Consider the following 19,898-nt stretch of genomic DNA (forward strand, 5'->3'; position numbering starts at 1 on the left):
ATTTCAGCAAGATAAGTTGAGAAAGTCAAGCCTGAGAAGAGCCCCATTTGCGCATTAAAGAAACTGCAGACTTTGCTAATATATTGTGACAGAATGGTGGGGAGTGTGTGTGGAAATGTAATATACGGGCACTAGGTCATGGTGGGAGCAGTATAACTGTGAAAAACTTTCATTTACGCTCTTTTTTAAAATTTATTGAAGTATAGTTGACTTACAAAGCTGTGTTAGTTCAGGTGTACAGAAAAGTGAATCCGTTTTCCATGTATATATAAATCTTTTAAATTTGACATAGTTTTAGACTTGCTGAAAATTGCACTAATATTACAAAAAAGTTGCTGCTCAGATTCCCCACATGCTGATATTTTACCACTTTGCTTTATCTCTCTCCATTCACATGCACGTGTGCATATATATGTTATTTCTGAACCATTTGAGAGTCATTTCTGAGCATCAACCCTCCACCCCAATGCTTTAGCGTGTATTTCCTGAAAACAAAGACAGGCTCTCACCTAACTGCAGAGTAGCTATCAAACTCGGGGGTTTCACGTGGACATGCTACTTGCTGTTCCAAGTCCGCACGCCCCTAAACATGCTCTTCTGGGGGAAACAGGCCCGGGCCCTGAGCGGCCGCCACTGCTCTTCAGCCTCCTTTGTTTGGCATAGTCCCTCGGCTTCTGGCTTTCACGGCCTTGCGTTCGAGGCTAGCAGCTAGTTTGCGGAGACGTCCCTGGTGTGGGTTTGTCGACAGTCGCTCACAGTTGGATTCGGGTGTGAACCTGCCGATCTGTGCTTTCCTCGGCTCTCCTAGTCTGAGGCGCTTGGTCTGCAGGTGTAACTTCCATTTCCGGGTTGATTTGGCGTCTGCCTGCTTCTCTCCTGTAGGCGCTCTCTTTCCCCTTTGTTATGACTAAGTATCCATGAGCAGAGACATTGAAACTACTTATCTACCCTACAACTGCCATTTTTCAGCAGACTTTCAGTTTCCAGCCCTTTTAAAAATAGGTTTGCTAAATTGGGCTTGATTTCTCAACATGGATTTGCTTGCTCATGAATAAGCAGAATTCCCTGGGCTAGCCGGAGCAATCTGAGTGGGACTCAGTGTGGAATGAAGTTGAGAGCACTTCCTTTAGGAGCCGGGCGTCTTGGATAGACTTACCACGTGCAGACATTGGTGAGACAAGCGCCTGACCCTGGGGGAAGCGGGGCAGGTAGGGGCTGTTCTCTGCGGGTCAGCGAGGCAGGGGCTTCCTGACGCCAGGGGACGGTTTGGACCTTGCAGCGCAGGGGACCCCTGCCAGCTCTTCCCCACCAAGTGCAGAATGGGCTGCATTCCCTCGGCCGGCAGAAGAGCTGGGTGGTCGTTAGAGAGACGTGACCCACAGCAGCCTCGGGGGGCAGTGAACGCCACGTGGTTCCCAGGGCTGAAGTCGATAGGAAACCCACTGAGGGCCACCTCGGTCCATTTAACTGAAGCAGCGAGCTGGGTCCTTAGTGAGCACAGCCAGCCCCTGAGTCACTGCGTAGAAGTCACGGCCCTCGCTCAGTGATCAGACCTGAATCAGCTTGAAGACCCGGAGTCCTAATTAAGGGAAGTCGGGCATTCCTGGGGAAGGGTCCTGTGCTAGCCCCAGGGTGTTAAAAAAAACACAGCAGCAACCTTCCTCTCAGCCTTTCTGGAAAGACTGCAGCCACATCCCCCCGCTGAGCCCGGGGGAGGGGAAGACAGTCAGACCTTCAGGGAATCACTGGACGCTGACCCTAGCCAACACTAACCCTCACCAGAGAGGCCCCGCCAGAAACCAGCCCTGTGGGGATCTTGACCTTGGGCTTCCAGGCTCCAGCACTGTGAGAAAACACACTCCTGTTCTGTGGGCGGTAGCCCCAGCCGAGTAACCTGAGTTTGCCCTCAAGCTCACCTAAGGCCCAGGTAAGCTGCAGGAGCGGCGGCTTCCCGTGGAGGCGCCCTCTCCCCACCCTCCACTTGCATCTGGTTTTCTGCTGGTGGTGGTGGTGGTTTAGTCGCTAAACCGTGTCCGATTCTGGGGACCCTGTGGACTGTATCCTGCCAGGCTCTTCTGTCCATGGGATTTTCCAGGCAAGAATACTGGTAGAGTGGGTTGCCATTCTCTTCTTCAGGGGCTAGTCCCCACCCAGGATCGAACCCAGGTCTCCTGCATTGCAGGCAGATTCTTTACCGACTGAGCCCCTGGTTTCATGGGGATTTCCCTAAATCAGCCTGCTGACCAATGAAAACAGAGTCTGCTGTAGTCACGCTGCGGCTGGAAAAGGACTGGCGGCTTCCCAGCTGGGCTCGACTGGCCCCAGTGACGGCAGGGACGGGAGGTCTACCCAGTGGGCCACTTTCAAGCCGTAGATTTGGTTACGCCCCTGCTTTTCCTTGGGGGTGGGGGGAGAGTTGACTGAGATATTTGTCTACACTGATGGTCAGGGACTGAAGGAACGGGTTTGGGCGGTCAGGGTTAAGGAGGTCTGGGGAAGAAGTATGGGGAATGGATGGACTTCAGGCATCCCGCACGCATCTCACTGGATGTCCTGCTGCGCAGGGTGTGCTGGACAGTCAGGTGGAGACGATGGCCCTTTCTGCCCGTGTCGGCCAGCTGCCTTGTCCAGCCAGCCCACTCTCTGCACAAAAAGCCCGTGACAAGCGCCAGTGGAGGCGCAGATGCAGACCGTCTGCGGGTCACCAGCCTGGGTCTCCCCGCCAAGGCCAGTCTGGTTGCTGCTGCCACCCAGCGCACAGTCTGTGGACGGTGAGACCAGCACGGAGCGGTGAGGGGTGTGGGGTCCCACCCTGGGGCTCCAGCCTGCTGCACCCCGTGGGACCTGCGTGCGAGTGTGTGTTAGTCACTCGGTCATGTCCGACTCTCTGTGACCCCACAGACTGCAGCCCACCAGGCTCCTCTGTCCATGGGATTCTCCAGGAGAGAATACTGGAGTGGGTCGCCACTTCCTCTCCAGGGACCTCCCCGAGGGGACGCTTATCTGGGCCTGGCTTTCCCTCCTGTCGGGAGGCTTCCTGAGTGCCCTCTTCAGTTCACACTAACCCTACCCCCCCCCCCCCCCCCCCCCCCCCCACCCCCACCACGATCGCTTCTCACCAAGGAACCAAGGGGCCTGACACTCTCCTCTCCGGCGGGGCGACCCCGGCCTCCCCGGTGTCTGTCATTCAGACGGGGGACCTGAGGGCCCAAGCTTCTGTCTCTCAGACGTGTTCTCAGCCGGCAGCCGATCAACCGCACCGGCGGTCCTGTGGCCGGAAAGCTCGGCCGGGACACTGAGGGGAGGCCCCGCCTCCGGCACACTTTAGGGCCCGCATCCGCCGTCTGAGCTCCGGACGGTGGCATCAGCCCACCGGTTGTGCGTCCTGGCATCCGGGAAGGAACGCGTCCCACCGGGGAGCTTTCCCCTGTACACAGGCTTCGGTAAACGCGATTCACTCTTCCTTCCTGCCACGTTTGGTAACTCTGCTTTCTCCAGCAACTCCAAGAAGTGGGGGTGAGGCCGCTCCCCGCTCTGCAGAGGGGCCCCCGGAGGATGGAGCGGCGGCGGCGGGGGTCCTGGCGCCAGGGGGCCCCGGAGGCGCGTCCTAACCGTGGATTTGGGGATCCGAGCCCGGAGCCAGGGCTCATTTGCTCCCCGCGAGGCTCCAAAAACCACTTCCTCCGAGCGGAGACGGGCAGCATTTGGAGACGGGCTGCCGAGCGTTAACGGTTAAACACACGTGCGGCTGCTCTCCGACTGAAGCGCTGGTGAGCGATCTCCCCCGACCGTCCCCAAGAACCCGCGCGCCCGGCTGCGGCGTGCGGGCCGCACGGAGCCCTCCCTCCGCAGCCGGGTTATTTTCTGCCACGAGGTCTCCCGATTTTAACAGACCGCAGACCTGCCCCTGAAAGGACCCAGAGGGGCAGAAAAGGAGGCGAGGAGGTGCGGCGGGGGTGTGGCGGGCCCGCGCGCCGCGGCGGGGAGGGCGGAGAGCGCCGGGGTTTGGGGCGCCCGCCCGCGGTGACGCGCGCCCCCCGCCCGCCGCAGCGCCACTGCAATGGCTGAGCCGGGCCATCGGACGCCGCCGCCCGGAGCCCGGGAGCCGCCCGCCTGCGGGGAGCCTCGGTGAGCAGCCCCGGCCGCCCCTGGCCCTGTGCGCCGCCGCGACCCTGCCGGGCCTCCGCGCTGCGCCCGCGCCTGGCACCGTGAGTCCCCCGCGCCTTGCGCGGCAGGGTGGCTAAGCGGGGGCGGGCCGGCAGCGCACGCTCGTCCCCGCCCGCAGCCGGGAGACGGCCCGGAGGTGGACCGGGGCTGAGATGGGAGTGGTCTGCAGGTGGCCGTAAGGTGGCCCAGGATTGGTCGGGGGTGGCCTTGGGGTGACCCGGAGGGGCTCCGGGGGTGGCCCGAAGTTGGCAGGGTGGCGGAGTGACACCTCGCTGGGGGCAGGGGTCCTTTCTGCGTCTCCAGGAGACCCCGCGGGCCCTCGGCCAGTGCTCTTGGCTGTGCTTGTTTCCTAGGAGCCGGCGGCGCGCGGCGGCAGGTGCACAGGCCCCACTGCGCCGCGGCCTCGGGGCCCCGGTGGGAGCGCAGGTGGCCGCTGGGGGCCTCGACTCCGCCGTTCCTGTGTCGCCCGCCTCGGGAAGGCGCGGCCCCGGCGATTTTTTTTTTTTTTTTTTTGCTGTCCAGTTTTTAACCTCTTGCGTTCCCGTTTCCGGGGGTGGCGACGCAGCTGTCGGATGCTCACAGAATCGGAAGCTACGGAATGAAGGGTTTGATTGGTTGTCAGGAGCCAGAGAGGAGGCGCCGGCCTCCAGTTTTCCTAGAAAAACCTGCCCCTCCCTTTGACCTTGCGTCTTGGGAGAAGCGAATCCGCTTCTCAGCAGCTCCTTCCTGCTGCGCATCTTAGGTTCCGATTCCTTTTCCTCTTCCTGCGCTGCCTGAGCGCGTGGGAGCTTCTCTGCCGTTCGTTGTCTGCAGGTATCGGGGGCCTGGGTGACGCCGCAGGTCCTGGCTCTGAGCTGCAGGACAGCGGCAATGGGAAGTGCTCCGCCAGGGAGCAGGGCTGTCAGGGGCTGGGAGGACCACCGCCCACCTGGGTGCAGGACCACCGCCCACCTGCTGGGAGGACCACTGCCCGCCTGGGGAGGGGGAGGGAAAGGTGCCTGGCAGGGTGTCTGCTCGGCTCAGAGTGGAGTAAACACAGGGGCTTGGGACCCTCCTAGCCCTTTGCGCATCTCTGACAGCTGATTTGTGTTCCTGAGTTAAGACTCGATTTGGCAACTAGTAATACCTGCAGTATTTCCCCCTCAGTTATGGCAGATAGACCGTCTTGTATTAGGAGCAACGTTTCTCCCTTGTATTAAAGTGTTTCCAGGGTAGCTAAAACGGTGGAGAATCTGCCTACAGTGTGAGACCTGGATTCCATCTCTGGGAAGAAGATCCCCTGGAGGAGGGCATGGCAACCCACTCCAGTATTCTTGCCTGGAGAATCCCATGGACAGAGGAGCCTGGCGGGCTATATGGTCCCTGGGGGTCGCAAAGAGTCAGACATGACTGAGCAGCTAACATTTTCACTTTCTCCAGAATACCTCACCAGAAGGTTGGTGCGCCTTCAGGAGGCAGTTGGTGGCGCCGCCATCAGCAAGTCTCCGGGTCTAGGATTTCGGGACCCTGAGTTTTCATTCTTGACACTTGCAAGGTCTGGGCAACTGTGAACATGGCACAACCATAAAAACCGTCACAAGAGAGAAAAAAGTGAGAAAGAGGGACGCCACACTCAAGATGCCACTCACTGCCCAGCCCTGCTGCATGCCAGGCGCCGCCCGGCTTCTCCTTCTCTGCACAGGTGTCACCCTGAGAGGAGGGCGCTGCAGGGCCCAGGAGAGGCCCGCGCGGGGGGCGGTGCGGCCAGGGAGCCAGGCTCGGGGCACGTCCTCAGGAGCAGGAACATGCAGGACTGTCTCGCAGTGAACCTTCTAGAAGCGAGGGGCCTGAGCCCAGGGCATGGGAGGCCCTTGTTCAAGTCAGAGACGAGCAGCGTGCCCCGCGTCTCTCAGGCACAGTCCAGAGACAGGACCTCCACCTGGGCCTCCACCCTTCCTCGGCCTGCGCCCTCCCTTCCGCCCTGCCTGGCCCGGGGCTCTGAAGATCCCCTCTCCCAGCAGAGTTGCCTGGCCTGCACGCTGCCCCTGCCCCGTGGCGGGGCCCCGGGCCTGGACCCTTCCTATCAAGGCTCAGTCAGCTGTGAGCTGGACTTAGCCCCAGTACCATGCTGTCCCAGGCATAGTCCAGGGCAAAGGTGTGAGGGCTTGTCCTTAAGGCCCAGCCAGCATTTCCTGTTGAGGGTGACCTGCCTGTGGCTGACCTCAGTGAAGGGGTCAAGCCTCTCGGCCCACCGGCCCACGGAATAGGCGTCTTCAGGCCATCACATGGGTGTGCTCCGTGCAAGCTGCCGGGGCCCCCGCTCCCTCCGTGGTGCTGGGCAGTCAGGCTGGCCAGGTCCCCTACGGCAGTGTCCAGCGAAGACCCCGCAGGCCAGGGCCTCCCTTACTGGCCTCCTCCGAGACTCAGATGAGCACTGGGTCCCCTCAGCTCCTGCAGGATCTCGGGGACCCTCTGTGCAAGTCTCCCCACATGCAGTGGGCCCCTCCCACGTCTTCACAGGCATGCCAGGTGAGCGCTTGACCCTCCCTGATTAGAAAGGAAATTCTGAAATCAGAGATAAGGATGATCCAGATAATCAATACTGCTCCCGGTTAACACCTGCACGGGTAACACCCGCGCGCTCACAGTCCTGCCGTGAACTGAATTACACCCCCCCAAGTTCATATGTGAAGCCTTGCGCCCTAAGGTGATGAGCTGTGGAGATGGGGTCTTTGGGAGGTGATCAGGGGCGGGTGGGGTCGAGGAACTTTCTGCCTGACTCTACCTTGCACGGGTTTGGAGGCGCAGCTGAGCAGAGCTCACCCCTTCTCTGAGGGGCCTCCTTTGGTGCACGTGTTTCAGATACACTTTTTTGAAGTTTTACATGTAACTAATTTTGGACTTACCGAAAAGTGCCCAAAAGCACCCAGTTCTTCAGGTTCCCCTGACGTTAACATCTTCATGTAGTTTGTGCTCAGAACTGGGACAGTCACTGGCACTCCTGTGCGGTTCACCGAGAGACAGGCCTCCTCACGCAGCCCCAGCTCCCCGCTGACCCCCCTTTTCTGTCCCGGGGTCTACACAGGACCGCCCCCAACCCCATTCTGTTACCTGGGTCTCCTGCCGTCTGTGACCCTCCAGAGCCTTGCCTTGTCTCTTATGAAGCTGATACTTTTATGAACTGTGTGCCGACTAGTTACTTTGTAAAGTGAAAGTGCCTCAGTCCTGTCTGACTCTGTAGCCTCGCGGACTGTAGCCCGCCAGGCTCCTCCGTCCATGGGACTCTCCAGGCAAGAGCACTGGAGTGGGTTACATTTTATTTTCCTCTCATTTCTCTCTTGCTTCCTGGAACGACAAGATGTTCTCGGCTTGGCTAGTTCCAGAGTCCTTGGTTCACAGTCTCCTTCACTGAGGTTTTGTGTGTGTGCCGTTCTAACTTTTCAAAAACTGTTTTCCACTGTTTCTTTGTCTCTGTGTTGGTTTTACGTGACACTGGTCACATCCGACTCTGCTTTCTGCCTGGAGGCCTTGAGGATTTTGTCTCTGGCTTTGAAGTGTAGCAGTTTTGCTGGAAACGTTTCAAAGCTGACTGGTCCGAGTTTATCTTTCTAGGCACATCCCACCCGCTTTGAGATGCATAGGTTCCAGGTCTGCTTCTGTGCGAGGATGCATAGATTCCAGGTCTGTTTCCGTGCCTGGATGCCTAGGTTTCAGGTCTGTTTCCATGCCTGGATGCCTAGGTTTCCGGTCTGTTTCCATGCCTGGATGCCTAGGTTCCAGGTCTGTTTCTGTGCGAGGATGCATAGATTCCAGGTCTGTTTCCGTGCCTGGATAACTAGGTTCCAGGTCTGTTACCATGCCTGGATGCCTAGGTTTCAGGTCTGTTTCCGTGCCTGGATGCCTAGGTTCCAGGTCTGTTTCTGTGCCTGGATGCCTAGGTTCCAGGTCTGTTTCTGTGCCTGGATGCCTAGGTTCCAGGTCTGTTTCCGTGTCTGGATGCCTAGGTTCCAGGTCTGTTTCTGTGCCTGGATGCCTAGGTTCCAGGTCTGTTTCTGTGCCTGGATGCCTAGGTTTCAGGTCTGTTACCATGCCTGGATGCCTAGGTTTCAGGTCTGTTTCCGTGCCTGGATGCCTAGGTTCCAGGTCTGTTTCTGTGCCTGGATGCCTAGGTTCCAGGTCTGTTTCCGTGTCTGGATGCCTAGGTTTCAGGTCTGTTTCCGTGCCTGGATGCCTAGGTTCCAGGTCTGTTTCTGTGCCTGGATGCCTAGGTTCCAGGTCTGTTTCTGTGCCTGGATGCCTAGGTTCCAGGTCTGTTTCCGTGCCTGGATGCCTAGGTTCCAGGTCTGTTTCCGTGTCTGGATGCCTAGGTTCCAGGTCTGTTTCTGTGCCTGGATGCCTAGGTTCCAGGTCTGTTTCCGTGCCTGGATGCCTAGGTTCCAGGTCTGTTTCCGTGTCTGGATGCCTAGGTTCCAGGTCTGTTTCTGTGCCTGGATGCCTAGGTTCCAGGTCTGTTTCCGTGTCTGGATGCCTAGGTTCCAGGTCTGTTTCCGTGCGTGGAAAGTTTCCCTGGATTTCCACTCTCAGTATTGGCTCTGTGCCACGGCCTTCCCCTTCTTTCCCGTGTTTTGTTTCGTCTGCGCCGGGCAGCTTGTGGGGTCTCAGTTCCCCGACAGGCGTTGAATCCACACCTCAGCAGAGAAGGCACAGAGTCCTAACCCCTGGACGCCCAGGGAATTCCCGGTTTTCTTAAGTGGACCTTTGGTGAGCAGAAGTTCTACATTTGATAAAGTGTAGTTGATCAGGTTTCGTGCGTGTCTGTATGTCGTATAAGTGTGTGTGTGGTTATTTCTCTTTGGGTCTTTTCTAAGAGACTTGCCGGCCCCCACGTCCAGGCATCTTTTCCCCCATGTTCTCGCTGCACCCTTCTGACCAGATCCCTGCAGTCCTGGACCGTCTCCTCCAGCTCTGGTCTGAGAGGCTCACCTGGCCCGTGTGCTGCAGAGGCTGGAATCACCACTCTCTCTGAGCGCGCCTGGTCTTTTCAGCGAAATCTAAGACCCCAGGCAGCTGGATGCAGGGGAGCTCGTGACTTCTGCATTGGTCTCGACTTCCCAGATCGCCAGAGGACAAGACTAGAAATGATTTTAAGATAAAATGTATCATGGTTTTATACTGAAATTTTTAATTCAAATTTAAAACTGCAGATAACTCTTTCTCTATTTTTCCATCTCCTTTCTCTTCGGCTGAGAGTCTCGGCTCCTAATGACTTGCCTAAGATTACGTCTTCGCTTTGCTCTCCTTGTTTCAAAATAATATCAATGTGTTAAAACACTCTGGCTGGTTTGAAAAAGGCTGATTTCTTAGCTTGTCTTTTTGTCTTTAATTCACCAAGCTCATTTGTTTCATTTTGCCTTCACTTTTCAGGACTGGCTTTACTTTCCCTTCGTGCCGATTTAATTTTGTTTTAGTTCTGTGCTAAATACACAGAGCTCTGAGCTGAAGTCTGCTCCGAGCGGACCGACTCCACCTTGTCTTTTCGGCCGCCTTCTCTCTCCTCTGCTGGTAACATCTTTTTGGCTGCACTGGGCCTTTGCCACTGCACGCAGGCTTTCTCTAGTTATGGCGGACGGGGCTGCTCATCGCGGTCGCTTCTCTTGGGGAGCGCAGGCTCTCCGGCTCCAGCTCACCCACTGAGATGCACGGGCTTACCTGACCCGGAGCACGTGGCATCATCCTCCCAGGCCAGGGGCCAAACTCGTGCCCCCGACATTGGCAGGCCGGTTCTTAACCACCAGAGCGCCAGGGGAGGGAGTGCTTTAGAGTCGTCTTTAACTAATGTTTCCACTTGGCCATCATACAGCCGAGCCTGTGTACCGCTGCCTCCCCGTCCTATTTCAGGGGAGAAGTAACCCACTGTGCCCGGCTGTGCTATTGCTGTGCCCAGTCTGTGCCAGATCTCGGCGTCACTGGGTATGGAGATTGCCTGATCCTTGTTCCCCGCCGTGCAGCCCTCCCCAGGGGGCTGGGTCTTAGCCTCGTCACTGAGCTCTCAGTCCCCGAACATCTGGGGTGTTTCCCGTGTTTTGCTGCTAGAGACAGTTCTGTGACTATCCCTGCGCGCACATGGCTTTCCTACATTTTTGAGGATATCTTAACGAGCTTCTTAGAAGTGGAATTTCTAGGCCAAAAGTGAAATGACTGTGTGAAATGACTGTGGCTGTCTGTTGCCAAAACCCCCTCCCCAGGAGTCCCACTGTCGTGTGGCATTCGACCAGCCTGGTTCTCACAGCCTCGAAAGAGACAGTGTTGTCAAACTTCTGGGGGCTTGCCAGGTAGGGGAGAGACGGTGATGTAGTGTACTTCATTTGCATTTCTCTCACCATGAGTGAAGCTGAGCATCTTTTCATGCATTTAAAGACTATTTGCATTTCATTTTATGTGAGCAGTTTATTCAAAGCTCTTGCCTATTTTTTTCCTCCCCCCGCCCCCCGGGCCTGTTTGGATTTTTCCTCTCAATTTTCTGAAGTTCCTTATATATTAGCTTTTGGCCTATGATATAAGCTGCATGTACAGGCTTCCCAGGTGGCTCAGTGGTAAGAGAATCTGCCTACCGGTGCAGGGGATGCGGGAGACGCGGGTTCGATCCCTGGGTGGGAAGAGCCCCTGGAGGAGGGCGTGGCACCCCATTGCAGTGTTCTTGCCTGGAGAACCCCGTGGACAGAGGAGCCTGGCGCGCTGTCGTCCACGGGGTCGCAGAGTCGGGCACACCTGGGCGCCTGGGCACACGGGTGCCTGTGCCTTCCCTTTTCTGCCGTTCACCGCTGAGCTCTGCGTGAGGCAGGGCTGTCCTCCGTAGTTGCTGCTTTTCTTGTGTGAGCTGCAAGCGTGTTTATCCTCTGGTCCAGGCTGGCTGTCCCTCCAAGCCTCCGCCCCAGGGGGCCCTCTCCATCTCGGGGTTCACCCTCGCTGGCGGTCTCCGAGTCCCCAGTCCTGTCTCCGTCCCACCTGGTCCCTGTGCTGATTCTTAGTGGGGGTGGGGGTGGTTTGGAGATAAGGGCGGCGGATTGAGGCTGAGTCTGGGCCCCTGTGGGGTGTTGTGGTGATGCTGCGAGGCGCTGGGCTGGGTGTTGGGGAGCCAGCAGCCCCTGCAGAGCCCTCTCGGCAGGCTCGCTCGGGGGGGTGCCCACCCTGAGGCACAGCCACCTCACGGGTAGTGGCCGAGGGACCCTGCACTCTCATCCTCTGCCCAAAGCAGACCCCTCAGAACCTAGGCAGTAGGAGCTGGCGGCTGGTGGGGGTGCAGCCTCTCCAGACACTGCCAGGGGCAGGAATGACCCCCACCCCCGCTCAGCTTTGCCCACGTTCCTGACCACGTGGCCCCAGGGAGGTAAGAAGGCTGTCCTACACCTGGGCATGTTCAGGCACCTTGTTCAGGCAATGTGAAGCGAGGCTGCTCAGTCACGCCCAACTCTTTGCGATCCCATGGACTATAGTCCACCAGGTTCCTCCGTCCATAGAATTTTCCAGACAAGGATGCTGGAGTGGGTTGCCATCGTCCTTCTCCAGGGCATCTTCCCGACCCGGGGATCAAACCCAGGTCTCCCGGATGGCAGGCAGATGCTTTACCCTCTGAGCCACCAGGGAAGCCCTTGTTGAGGCAATAGTAGTGATCGTTAAGAGAGGCAGCGCTTCGTCGTCTTTTCGGGGAAGACATTTGATGTCTTACTTTGCTGGTCGCTACCTTTTGTGTTGAGAGGAGATTCGGGGAGCTTCGAAAATGATGCCACTTTGCCTCAGCTCAGAAGTGTGTTTCTTCGCTTCCGCTTAACAGCCCGATTGATGCGTTTGCGCTGGAATCTCTTTGATTTTATGTGTTCTGTTTGCACCTCTTTTGCTCCTTTCTTGCCTTCGTTTGCGCTGGCCGGGTTTTCCCCCTGTCTTCTCTTTAAACCTGGTATATTCTGATTTCTGTTATTTTCGTGTGCATGCATCCTCAGTCATGTCTGACTCTCTGTGACCCCGTGGACTGCATCCCGCCAGGCTCCTCTGTCCATGGCATTCTCCAGGCAAGGATACTGGAGTGCGTTGCCATTTCCTTCTCCAGGGGATCTTCTCAACCCGGGGATCAAGCCCGGGGCTCCTGCACTGGGAGGCAGGTTCTTTACCGCTGAGTCACTGGGGAGGTCTGGCAGCACCGTCACCTTACCAAGGTTGCAGTGAGCCAGACCCTCCTCCGAGACCACACACGGACCCGCAATACTTAGTTCACCTCAGTCTCTCCCTCTAGCAGCTTTGGTGTTTTGCTGTCTGGCATTTAGCTTTTTTAATATATAAATTTACTTATTTTAATTGGAGGTTGATCACTCTACAATATTGTACTGGTGTTGCCATACATCAGCTGGCACTTAGCTTTTCTCTCTCTGCTTTGTAGCAGCCCTGGGGGTCATCGCTAGCTTCTGCAGCTCCTCGGGTTTAGCACTTTGCCGCCTTTCTGTTCCCCTGGCCTCTCGAAGGTCCATCTGGGACCTTGCATCCTGGGGCTAATCCTTCACTCTCCTTTCTTCAGTGTTGTCATCACTCTCAATTTCTCTCTCTCTCTCTCTCTTTTTTTTTTTTTTTTTTGGTATGAAAATGTTTTTCTTTCAAGAGTGAGTGTGAAAGGGCTTGCCTGGCAGTCCAGTGTCTAAGACTCTGTGATTCCAGTGCACGAGGCCCGGGTTTGAGCCCTGGTTGGGGAGCTGACGCCCACATGCTGGGCAGCACAGCCAAAACAATTTTAAAGAAAAGGAAGAATGAGGTGAGTGTGTTCACACTGGGGACAGAATTCCTGTTTGGCTTTTTTTTTTTTAAGCACATTTGCTCCATTCTTCCACTGTCCTGTGGCTTCTGCGGTTCTGATGAGAAGTCGGTCCATTGTCTAACTGTCCTTCCTTTGAACACAAGCTTTTTTCCTCTGGCAGGTTTTATTATTCTCTCTTGGTTTCTTTTTTCCTCAAGTTTCATCGTGATGCGTCTAGATCTCGACATACGTTGACGCTTTGGACTGTTGTCTTTCATCAATTTCAGAGCCTTCTCAGTCACACCTGCACAGATTCTGCGTCCGAGATTTTCCCTCCCTTTTCCTCCCGAGAGACCTTCTCCTCCTGTCTCTGCCTCTCTCGCCTCTGTGCCCACTTCTGGGTCGTCTTCCATCGCCCATTCATTCCTGCACCACCAGGCCCCCGTCGGGTCTAAAGTCCAGCTTTATGCTTGTGTTTCGAGACTGCTGTCTGCTCTATTCAGGGCTGGGACCTCATGTGTCATTGTTTGACTCCACGCAAGGTTCTAACTTATTTCTTTAAAAAAAAGCAGAAATAGACCGTGGAATTCCCTGGCTGTCCAGTGGTTAGGACTCAGCGCTCTCACTGCCTCGGGCTGGGTTCAGTCCCTGGTCAGGGAACTGCGATCCTGCGTGATGGGGCCAAAAAAAAAAAAAAAAAAAGAATGAGACTTTAGTGGGGGCGGGGTGTCTGGGGACTCTGCTCTGATCAGTTGTGCTGTGAACCCAAAGCTGCTCCAAAAATTGAAATCTATTTAAAATGCAGAAAGAGCGGGTGCTCTGAGTCAGAGCTGTCGATTCTGCGTCTGAAGGTGCTATGGGCCTTTTTCCCGTCTTCAAGCTTGGCTCTTGCTCACCTGCCCCTGGCCTCCCTGGCGTCGTGAGCTGCATGTTCATCCCTGTCCCTGAGGCCTCAGGTCAGCAAGCCCTTCTCAGAGGGACTGCTTGCCCGCCTGGACGCCCTTGCCCGCCTGGACGCCCTTGCCCGCCTGGACGCCCTTGCCCGCTGGTCACGTGTCGTGCGAGGCCTCTGCAGTCCAGGGTCCTCAGGGCTAGGTGTCTGCTGCAGCTGCTGCTCTGTCCATGGCAGACCGTCTGAGCCCCGTGGACTGGGATGAGGGGGGCAGTAGGGGTGAGCACGGTTCTTGAGTGGCCCCCAACGGTTGCTCCCGACTGTTAGCCCTTTGGGCCTCTCTTAGCCCTGGGAGGGTATCCAGGGAGACCCCACACCCCCGGGCCTGGAGCAGGTCCATTCTCCTTCTCCTCCCAGAAGCCGTTGGCTGTAGGTGAAAGCTGCCTTGGTCTTTCCATAATGTGTTGTCTCTCTGTCCAGACGGGCCCTGGAATTTGGCCTCTCAGGATCTTTGTTGCCTCTAGATGGGAAGTGAGTGAGTTCTTACCTGACCAGCCCACCGTTACCTGGAAAAGGTTCGGACAGCCTCTCTCACCCCCGTGGAGTGTCACAGAGTTTGGAGGTGATGGCTTCTGTCTAGGCTGGAGCCCTGAGCAGAGAGCTGGCTGTGGAATGGGGCTCAAGCTTGAGGTCGCGTCATCACGGCTTCAAGGCCACGCTTGAAACGACCTTGGGTGGACCAGGAGCCCGCACCCTGTGAGCTTGGAAGGGGTGTGGTGTGTGCGCCCTGAAACAGCTCCTCACCCCAGCGCCAGCGCTGCGTCAGCCAGGGCTTGGAGAGACCAGCAGGGCTTCTGGGGAGAGTCCAGGTAATGTGAGGGGCGTGCCCTGGAGGGGCTGTCCAGCAAGAGCTTCAGAAAGGGGAGTGGCTCTGTGAGAGCCCACAGGGAGCTTCCCACATGGACAAGCTCAGCGAGCAGCTTCTGGGCTAATGTTCCTGTTGCCTCTCATCCAACATGCGCAGACCAACCAGGAGGCCCAGCCAGAGCTTAGGGCACTGGCGGACACAGGATAGGAGGGCTGACTGGGCGGGCAGGTGGGGCATGGATGAGTCCAGACAGAGCCACTTCAGGGCCGACGTGCAAAGCCAGGTGTGAGTCAGGGACCAGCGGCGCTGACTGCAGCATCCACTCGGGTGGGGTCAGCTCGCCCCTGGGCGTGGTCAGGGAGTGAGGTTGGGAAGAGGTGGAAGAGCTCAGCACCGCGGACAGCACCCTCTCCCTCAGGCTCCAAACCAGGCTCTCCGGAGTCCTGGACCCCCGCCTTCACTGAGGACGGCAGGCAAGCCCTCCGCCTGGGTTGCAGGGCGTCAGCTGCTTTGGGCCGCCTGAGGCAGACTCCTTGGAACCGTGGCCGTCTACTTTGCCCATTCTTCCTCCCAGAGCCAGAGTGGCAGGTGGGAAGGGCAGACTCTTCCCTGGAGGTAGGTGCCGGTTCTTGCTCCAGCGGGAACGGTGTGCCGGTGAGCACGTCCCCATGACGCCGTGGGGAGGTCACACGGCCGCTCGCACGTATGCGTGACTCGTCTTGAGAAGCACTGCTTAGAGCAGTCGGCTTGAGAAATGGCGTGAATCAATTAGAAAACAACATCTTTTTTTTTTTTTTTTTTCCTGGCAACATTTGGGAAGAGATTAAAGCAAAGCTTTGCCAAGAAGCCCGCAGGCCGTGATGAAGTCAGGTTTGGAAGGAGACTGAAGGACGTGTCAGCGCACCTGCCGTCAGCAAGCTGCTGCACCACTGCTGGGTCCCAGCCCTGCGAGCCGGCCGCCTGAGTGTTAATTAATGCCTGCTCCGGCTTCACTGTCTCTCTCTCTTTTTTTAAAAAGATTCCATCTGCACTTGGGACCCTGGTCAGCAGGGGAAAACAAGCTGCTTCCTGGTTCTCTGCCCACCAGGTCTGCCCACCCTCTCATTCCATGTGGTAAGAGAGAGGAGGGCCTTTTTAAAACACCTTGAAGGGACAGAGGGACTCTTTTCTAAAAGCAGCAGATAAAGTCAGAAATTAAAGTCTGGGGCTCCCCAGAGGGCTGAGCGGTAAAGAATCTGCCTGCCAATGCAGGAGACACGGGTTCAATCTCTGGCCCGGGAAGATCCCACATGCCGTGGAGCAGCTAAGCCCATGCGCCACGACCGTTGAGCTTTGGCTCCAAAACCCAGGAACGGCCACTACTGAGCCCACAAGCTGCAGCCACTGAAGCCTGAGCGCCCGAGGCCCGTGAGCCGCAGCAAGGGGAGTCCGCTCACCCTGGCTGCAGGGAGCCCCGCTCACCCCGGCTAGAGAGTAATCCCGCTCACCCCAACTGGAGAGTAACCCTCACTCACCCTGACTGGAAGGAACCCCGCTCACCCCAACTAGAGTGTAACCCCCGCTCACCACGACTAGAGAGTAACCCCCGCTCACCCCGACTGGAGAGTAACCCTCACTCACCCCGACTGGAGGGTAACCCCGCTCACCCCGACTAGAGAGTAACCCTCACTCACCCCAACTGGAGGGTAACCCCACTCACCCCGACTGGAGGGAACCCCGCTCACCCTGACTAGAGAGTAACCCCGTTCACCCCGACTGGAGGGAACCCTGCTCACCCTGACTGGAGGGTAACCCCGCTCACCCCGACTAGAGAGTAACCCTCACTCACCCCGGCTGCAGGGAACCCCACTCACCCCGACTGGAGGGTAACCCCGCTCACCCCGACTAGAGGGTAACCCCCACTCTCCCCGACTGGAGGGAACCCTGCTCACCCCGGGTATAGGGGAGCCCGCGCACCCTGACTAGAGAGTAACCCCCACTCTCCCCAACTGGAGAGTAACCCCATTCACCCCAACTGGAGGGAACCCTGCTCACGCCGACTGGAGGGTAACCCCCGCTCACCCCGACTAGAGAGTAACCCTCACTCACCCTGACTAGAGGGAACCCCGCTCACCCTGACTGGAGGGAACCCCGTTCACCCCAACTGGAGGATAACCCCCACTCTCCCCGACTGGAGGGAACCCCGCTCACCCCAACTAGAGAGTAACCCCTGCTCACCCCGGCTGCAGGGAAGCCTGCTCACCCCAGCTGCAGGGGAGCCCGCTCACCCTGGCTGCAGGGAACCCCGCTCACCCTGACTAGAGAGTAACCCCTGCTCACCCCAACTGGAGAGTAACCCCCGCTCACCCCGACTAGAGAGTAACCCCCACTCACCCCGACTAGAGAGTAACCCCCGCTCACCCCGACTGGAGAGTAACCCTCACTCGCCCCGACTGGAGGGTAACCCCGCTCACCCCGACTGGAGGGAACCCCACTCACCCCGGGTGCAGGGGAGCCCGCACACCCTGACTAGAGAGTAACCCCCACTCTCCCCGACTAGAGAGTAACCCTCACTCACCCCGACTGGAGGGAACCCTGCTCACCCCGACTGGAGGGTAACCCTCACTCTCCCCGACTGGAGAAAAGCCCGCGCAGCAGGAAGACCCAGCATGGTCTAATTAAATAAATCGATACAACTCTATGCATCTGTTAAAACAAAAGAAAGGGGAGTCTGCTGGTGGGCCTTCACCAGGAGCCACTCTTGACCTGCCCGCTCCCTCTGCCGCATGTCTCCTGGAGGACCGACCTCGTGGCCGACGCCCACAGCTGGACTAGAGCCCCCTCTCGGACCCCCGGGCTGATCCCCGTCGCTCGCCGATGCGAGAGCGGATGTTCCAGGTCAAAACCAGCTGACTCCAAGGGTTCTGCTGCATGGCAGTTCCTGTAGGTGAAAATGCTCCGAATTGGGGGAAGCCCCTCCACGCAACGTGTGTCCCCCCTGGGCCTCGGCCCTTGAGCCGGGACCCCCAGACCATGTGCAGCCAGGAGCTAGTGGGGGGCACCCAAGAGGGCACCACGGTTTCATGGAGCTTCCGCCCAAGAGCAGACACCGGTTGAGCTTGGCAGGTGCAGAGGGGGCGCTGCTGGAGGGGCTCCACAGGCAGGAGCACTGTCCAGTGACCTGTTTCCATGCCTCCTTCGGGACACCACCTCCACCAAACTTTGCGTGAAACTGGATGCTTTTGAACTGTGGTGTTGGAGAAGACTCTTGAGTGTTCCTTGGACTGCAAGGAGATCCAACCAGTCCATCCTAGATGAAATCAGTCCTTGGTGTTCATTGGAAGGACTGATCCTGAAGCTGAAACTCCAATACTTTGGCCACCTCATGTGAAGAGTTGATTCACTGGAAAATACTCTGATGCTAGGAGGGATTGGGGGCAGGAGGAGAAGGGGACAACAGAGGATGAGATGGCTGGATGGCATCACTGACTCGATGGACGTGAGTCTGAGTGAACTCCGGGAGTTGGTGATGGACAGGGAGGCCTGGCGTGCTGCGATTCATGGGGTTGCAAAGAGTTGGACACGGCTGAGCCACTGAGCTGAACTGTGGGTCTTCAGCAGAGCTGCCTGCAGACAGAAGGTTTTCCCAGACTGAGATGGGGGTGGGTGAGAAGACAGGTGATGGCAGGATGGGACAGAAGCCCTTCCATACCCAAGGGCCTCTCCGCAGCTGTGACCAGGTGGTTCAGTGGGATGAACACGATCTTAGCATTGAGATGGTCGGTACAGTTTTCTGTGGTGTTCTTTGGCATCTATGGAGAGGGGACTGCAAGGAGATCCAACCAGTCCATCCTAAAGGAAATCAGTCCTGACTGTTCATTGGAAGGACTGATGCTGAAGCTGAGACTCCAATACTTTGGCCACCTGATGTGAAGAACTGACTCATTTGGAAAGACTCTGACGCTGGGAAAGGTTGAAGGTGGAAGGAGAAGGGGACGACAGAGGATGAGATGGCTGATGGCATCACTGACTCAGTGGACGTGGGTCTGAGTGAACTCCGGGAGCTGGCGATGGACAGGGAGGCCTGGCGTGCCGCGGTTCGTGGGGTGGCAGAGTCGGGCACCCTGGGCGGCTGAGCAGAGCTGCCCTGAGCGGTGCTTTGCGCATCAGTCTCTCCTGTATTTTCTCGGCACTGGGTTTCGGTCTCGTGACCGTCTTCTCAGGGTCTGGATGTGGGGCTCGTGATTTGGGATGTAGTCTTTGGAGCAGGAACCCCTTTCCTGCCAAAGGGGTTCAGGGGTGCCCGGGAACAGCCGTCCTGGGGCACCAGCGTGGCTGCGGGGCCCCTCGCCTGCCCTGTGCGTGCGGAGTCCTGGGGCCTTTGCAGCGTTTGCCGGGGTCGCTCTCCCCCCCGGTGCTCGTGTGTCTTCCCTGCCCTCTTCCCCGCGTGACCGGCTCTGGGGCCTGGGGCTGGGCACCCACGGCGGGAACAAGGGCAGCTGTGTCCAGTGTTTTTAACCCCATGACAGGGGCATCTGTCCAGTCCCAGCCTGGGACAACGTCCACCTCACTGGCCCAGAGTGAATGCGCCTATTCTTTGCTGTGGCTTCAGATTAAATGAGCCAATTAGCGCTGGGCACAGTGGGCTGTGTCCTTGGCAGACAGGCATGGGGAGGGGGGCACCCAGGGATGCCCCAACAGCAGGACCACGCTCCAGCCACTTGCAGGCCAGGTAGGGGCTCGGCCAGCTACGTGCTAAACCCCTGCATGTAAGCCGCACCCACTCTTCCCTGGATCGCAGGGCCTCGGGGCTGCCTGATGGGGAGTGTGGGCTTCAGACCCTCATGAGAGCGGCAGGCGGGGGACATGGGCTGCCTGGCTGCAGACCGGGAGTGACTCCAGGCGCAGGGCTGCCCCCTGGGTGAGGGACCTGCTCGGCAGCTGTGGGTGGAAACGGAACATGGGGGCCGAGAAATTAGCTTCTTTCTCTCTTTTTATTATTATTTTATATATAATCATGTTTTACTTCCAAATTATAAGATTACGAGAGCAAGCTGGTTTTGTTTTTAATTGGAGGGTAATTGCTTTACGATGTTACGTTAGCTTCTGTAGAGAGGTGTGAGTCAGCTGCACGCACGCACGTGTCTCCTCCCCCCAAGCCTCCCTCCCTCCCGCCTGCTCTCTCTCTTTTTAATTTGGCTGCGGGGCCTGCGGAATCTTCGCTCCCCAACCCG

The 19,898-nt window shown here is 57.6% G+C and overlaps 2 protein-coding genes across 20 annotated transcripts in view; both read left to right on the plus strand.

Annotated features, from left to right (window-relative positions):
- Positions 1–3,371: 3,371 nt before the first annotated feature.
- Positions 3,372–19,898, plus strand: part of JAKMIP3 (Janus kinase and microtubule interacting protein 3) — a 94,915-nt gene continuing 78,388 nt past the window's right edge. For 17 of the 18 annotated variants that reach the window (XM_060404837.1, XM_060404843.1, XM_060404841.1 and 14 more), the window contains exon 1: positions 4,040–4,128. The gene's annotated coding sequence lies outside the window, so the exon portion shown is untranslated. Of the gene's footprint in view, positions 3,771–4,039; positions 4,129–19,898 lie in introns of those variants that run through there. The other variant, XM_060404839.1, reaches the window with a different exon arrangement.
- On the plus strand, positions 4,847–19,717 carry LOC132658432 (uncharacterized). Of its 2 annotated transcripts, none has more exons than XM_060404863.1 (2): positions 4,847–15,300; positions 15,506–19,717. In XM_060404863.1, exon 1 carries the CDS (start codon positions 7,780–7,782, stop codon positions 8,824–8,826), a length of 1,047 nt encoding a protein of 348 aa, XP_060260846.1. In that variant the 5' UTR covers positions 4,847–7,779; the 3' UTR covers positions 8,827–15,300; positions 15,506–19,717. The 2 variants fall into 2 exon arrangements, with proteins under 2 accessions (XP_060260846.1, XP_060260849.1); XM_060404866.1 differs by having other exon boundaries at positions 4,847–14,686; positions 15,104–19,717.

This window comes from Ovis aries, chromosome 22 (genome assembly GCF_016772045.2).
Source record: "Ovis aries strain OAR_USU_Benz2616 breed Rambouillet chromosome 22, ARS-UI_Ramb_v3.0, whole genome shotgun sequence".
Taxonomy (NCBI): Eukaryota; Metazoa; Chordata; class Mammalia; order Artiodactyla; family Bovidae; genus Ovis; species Ovis aries.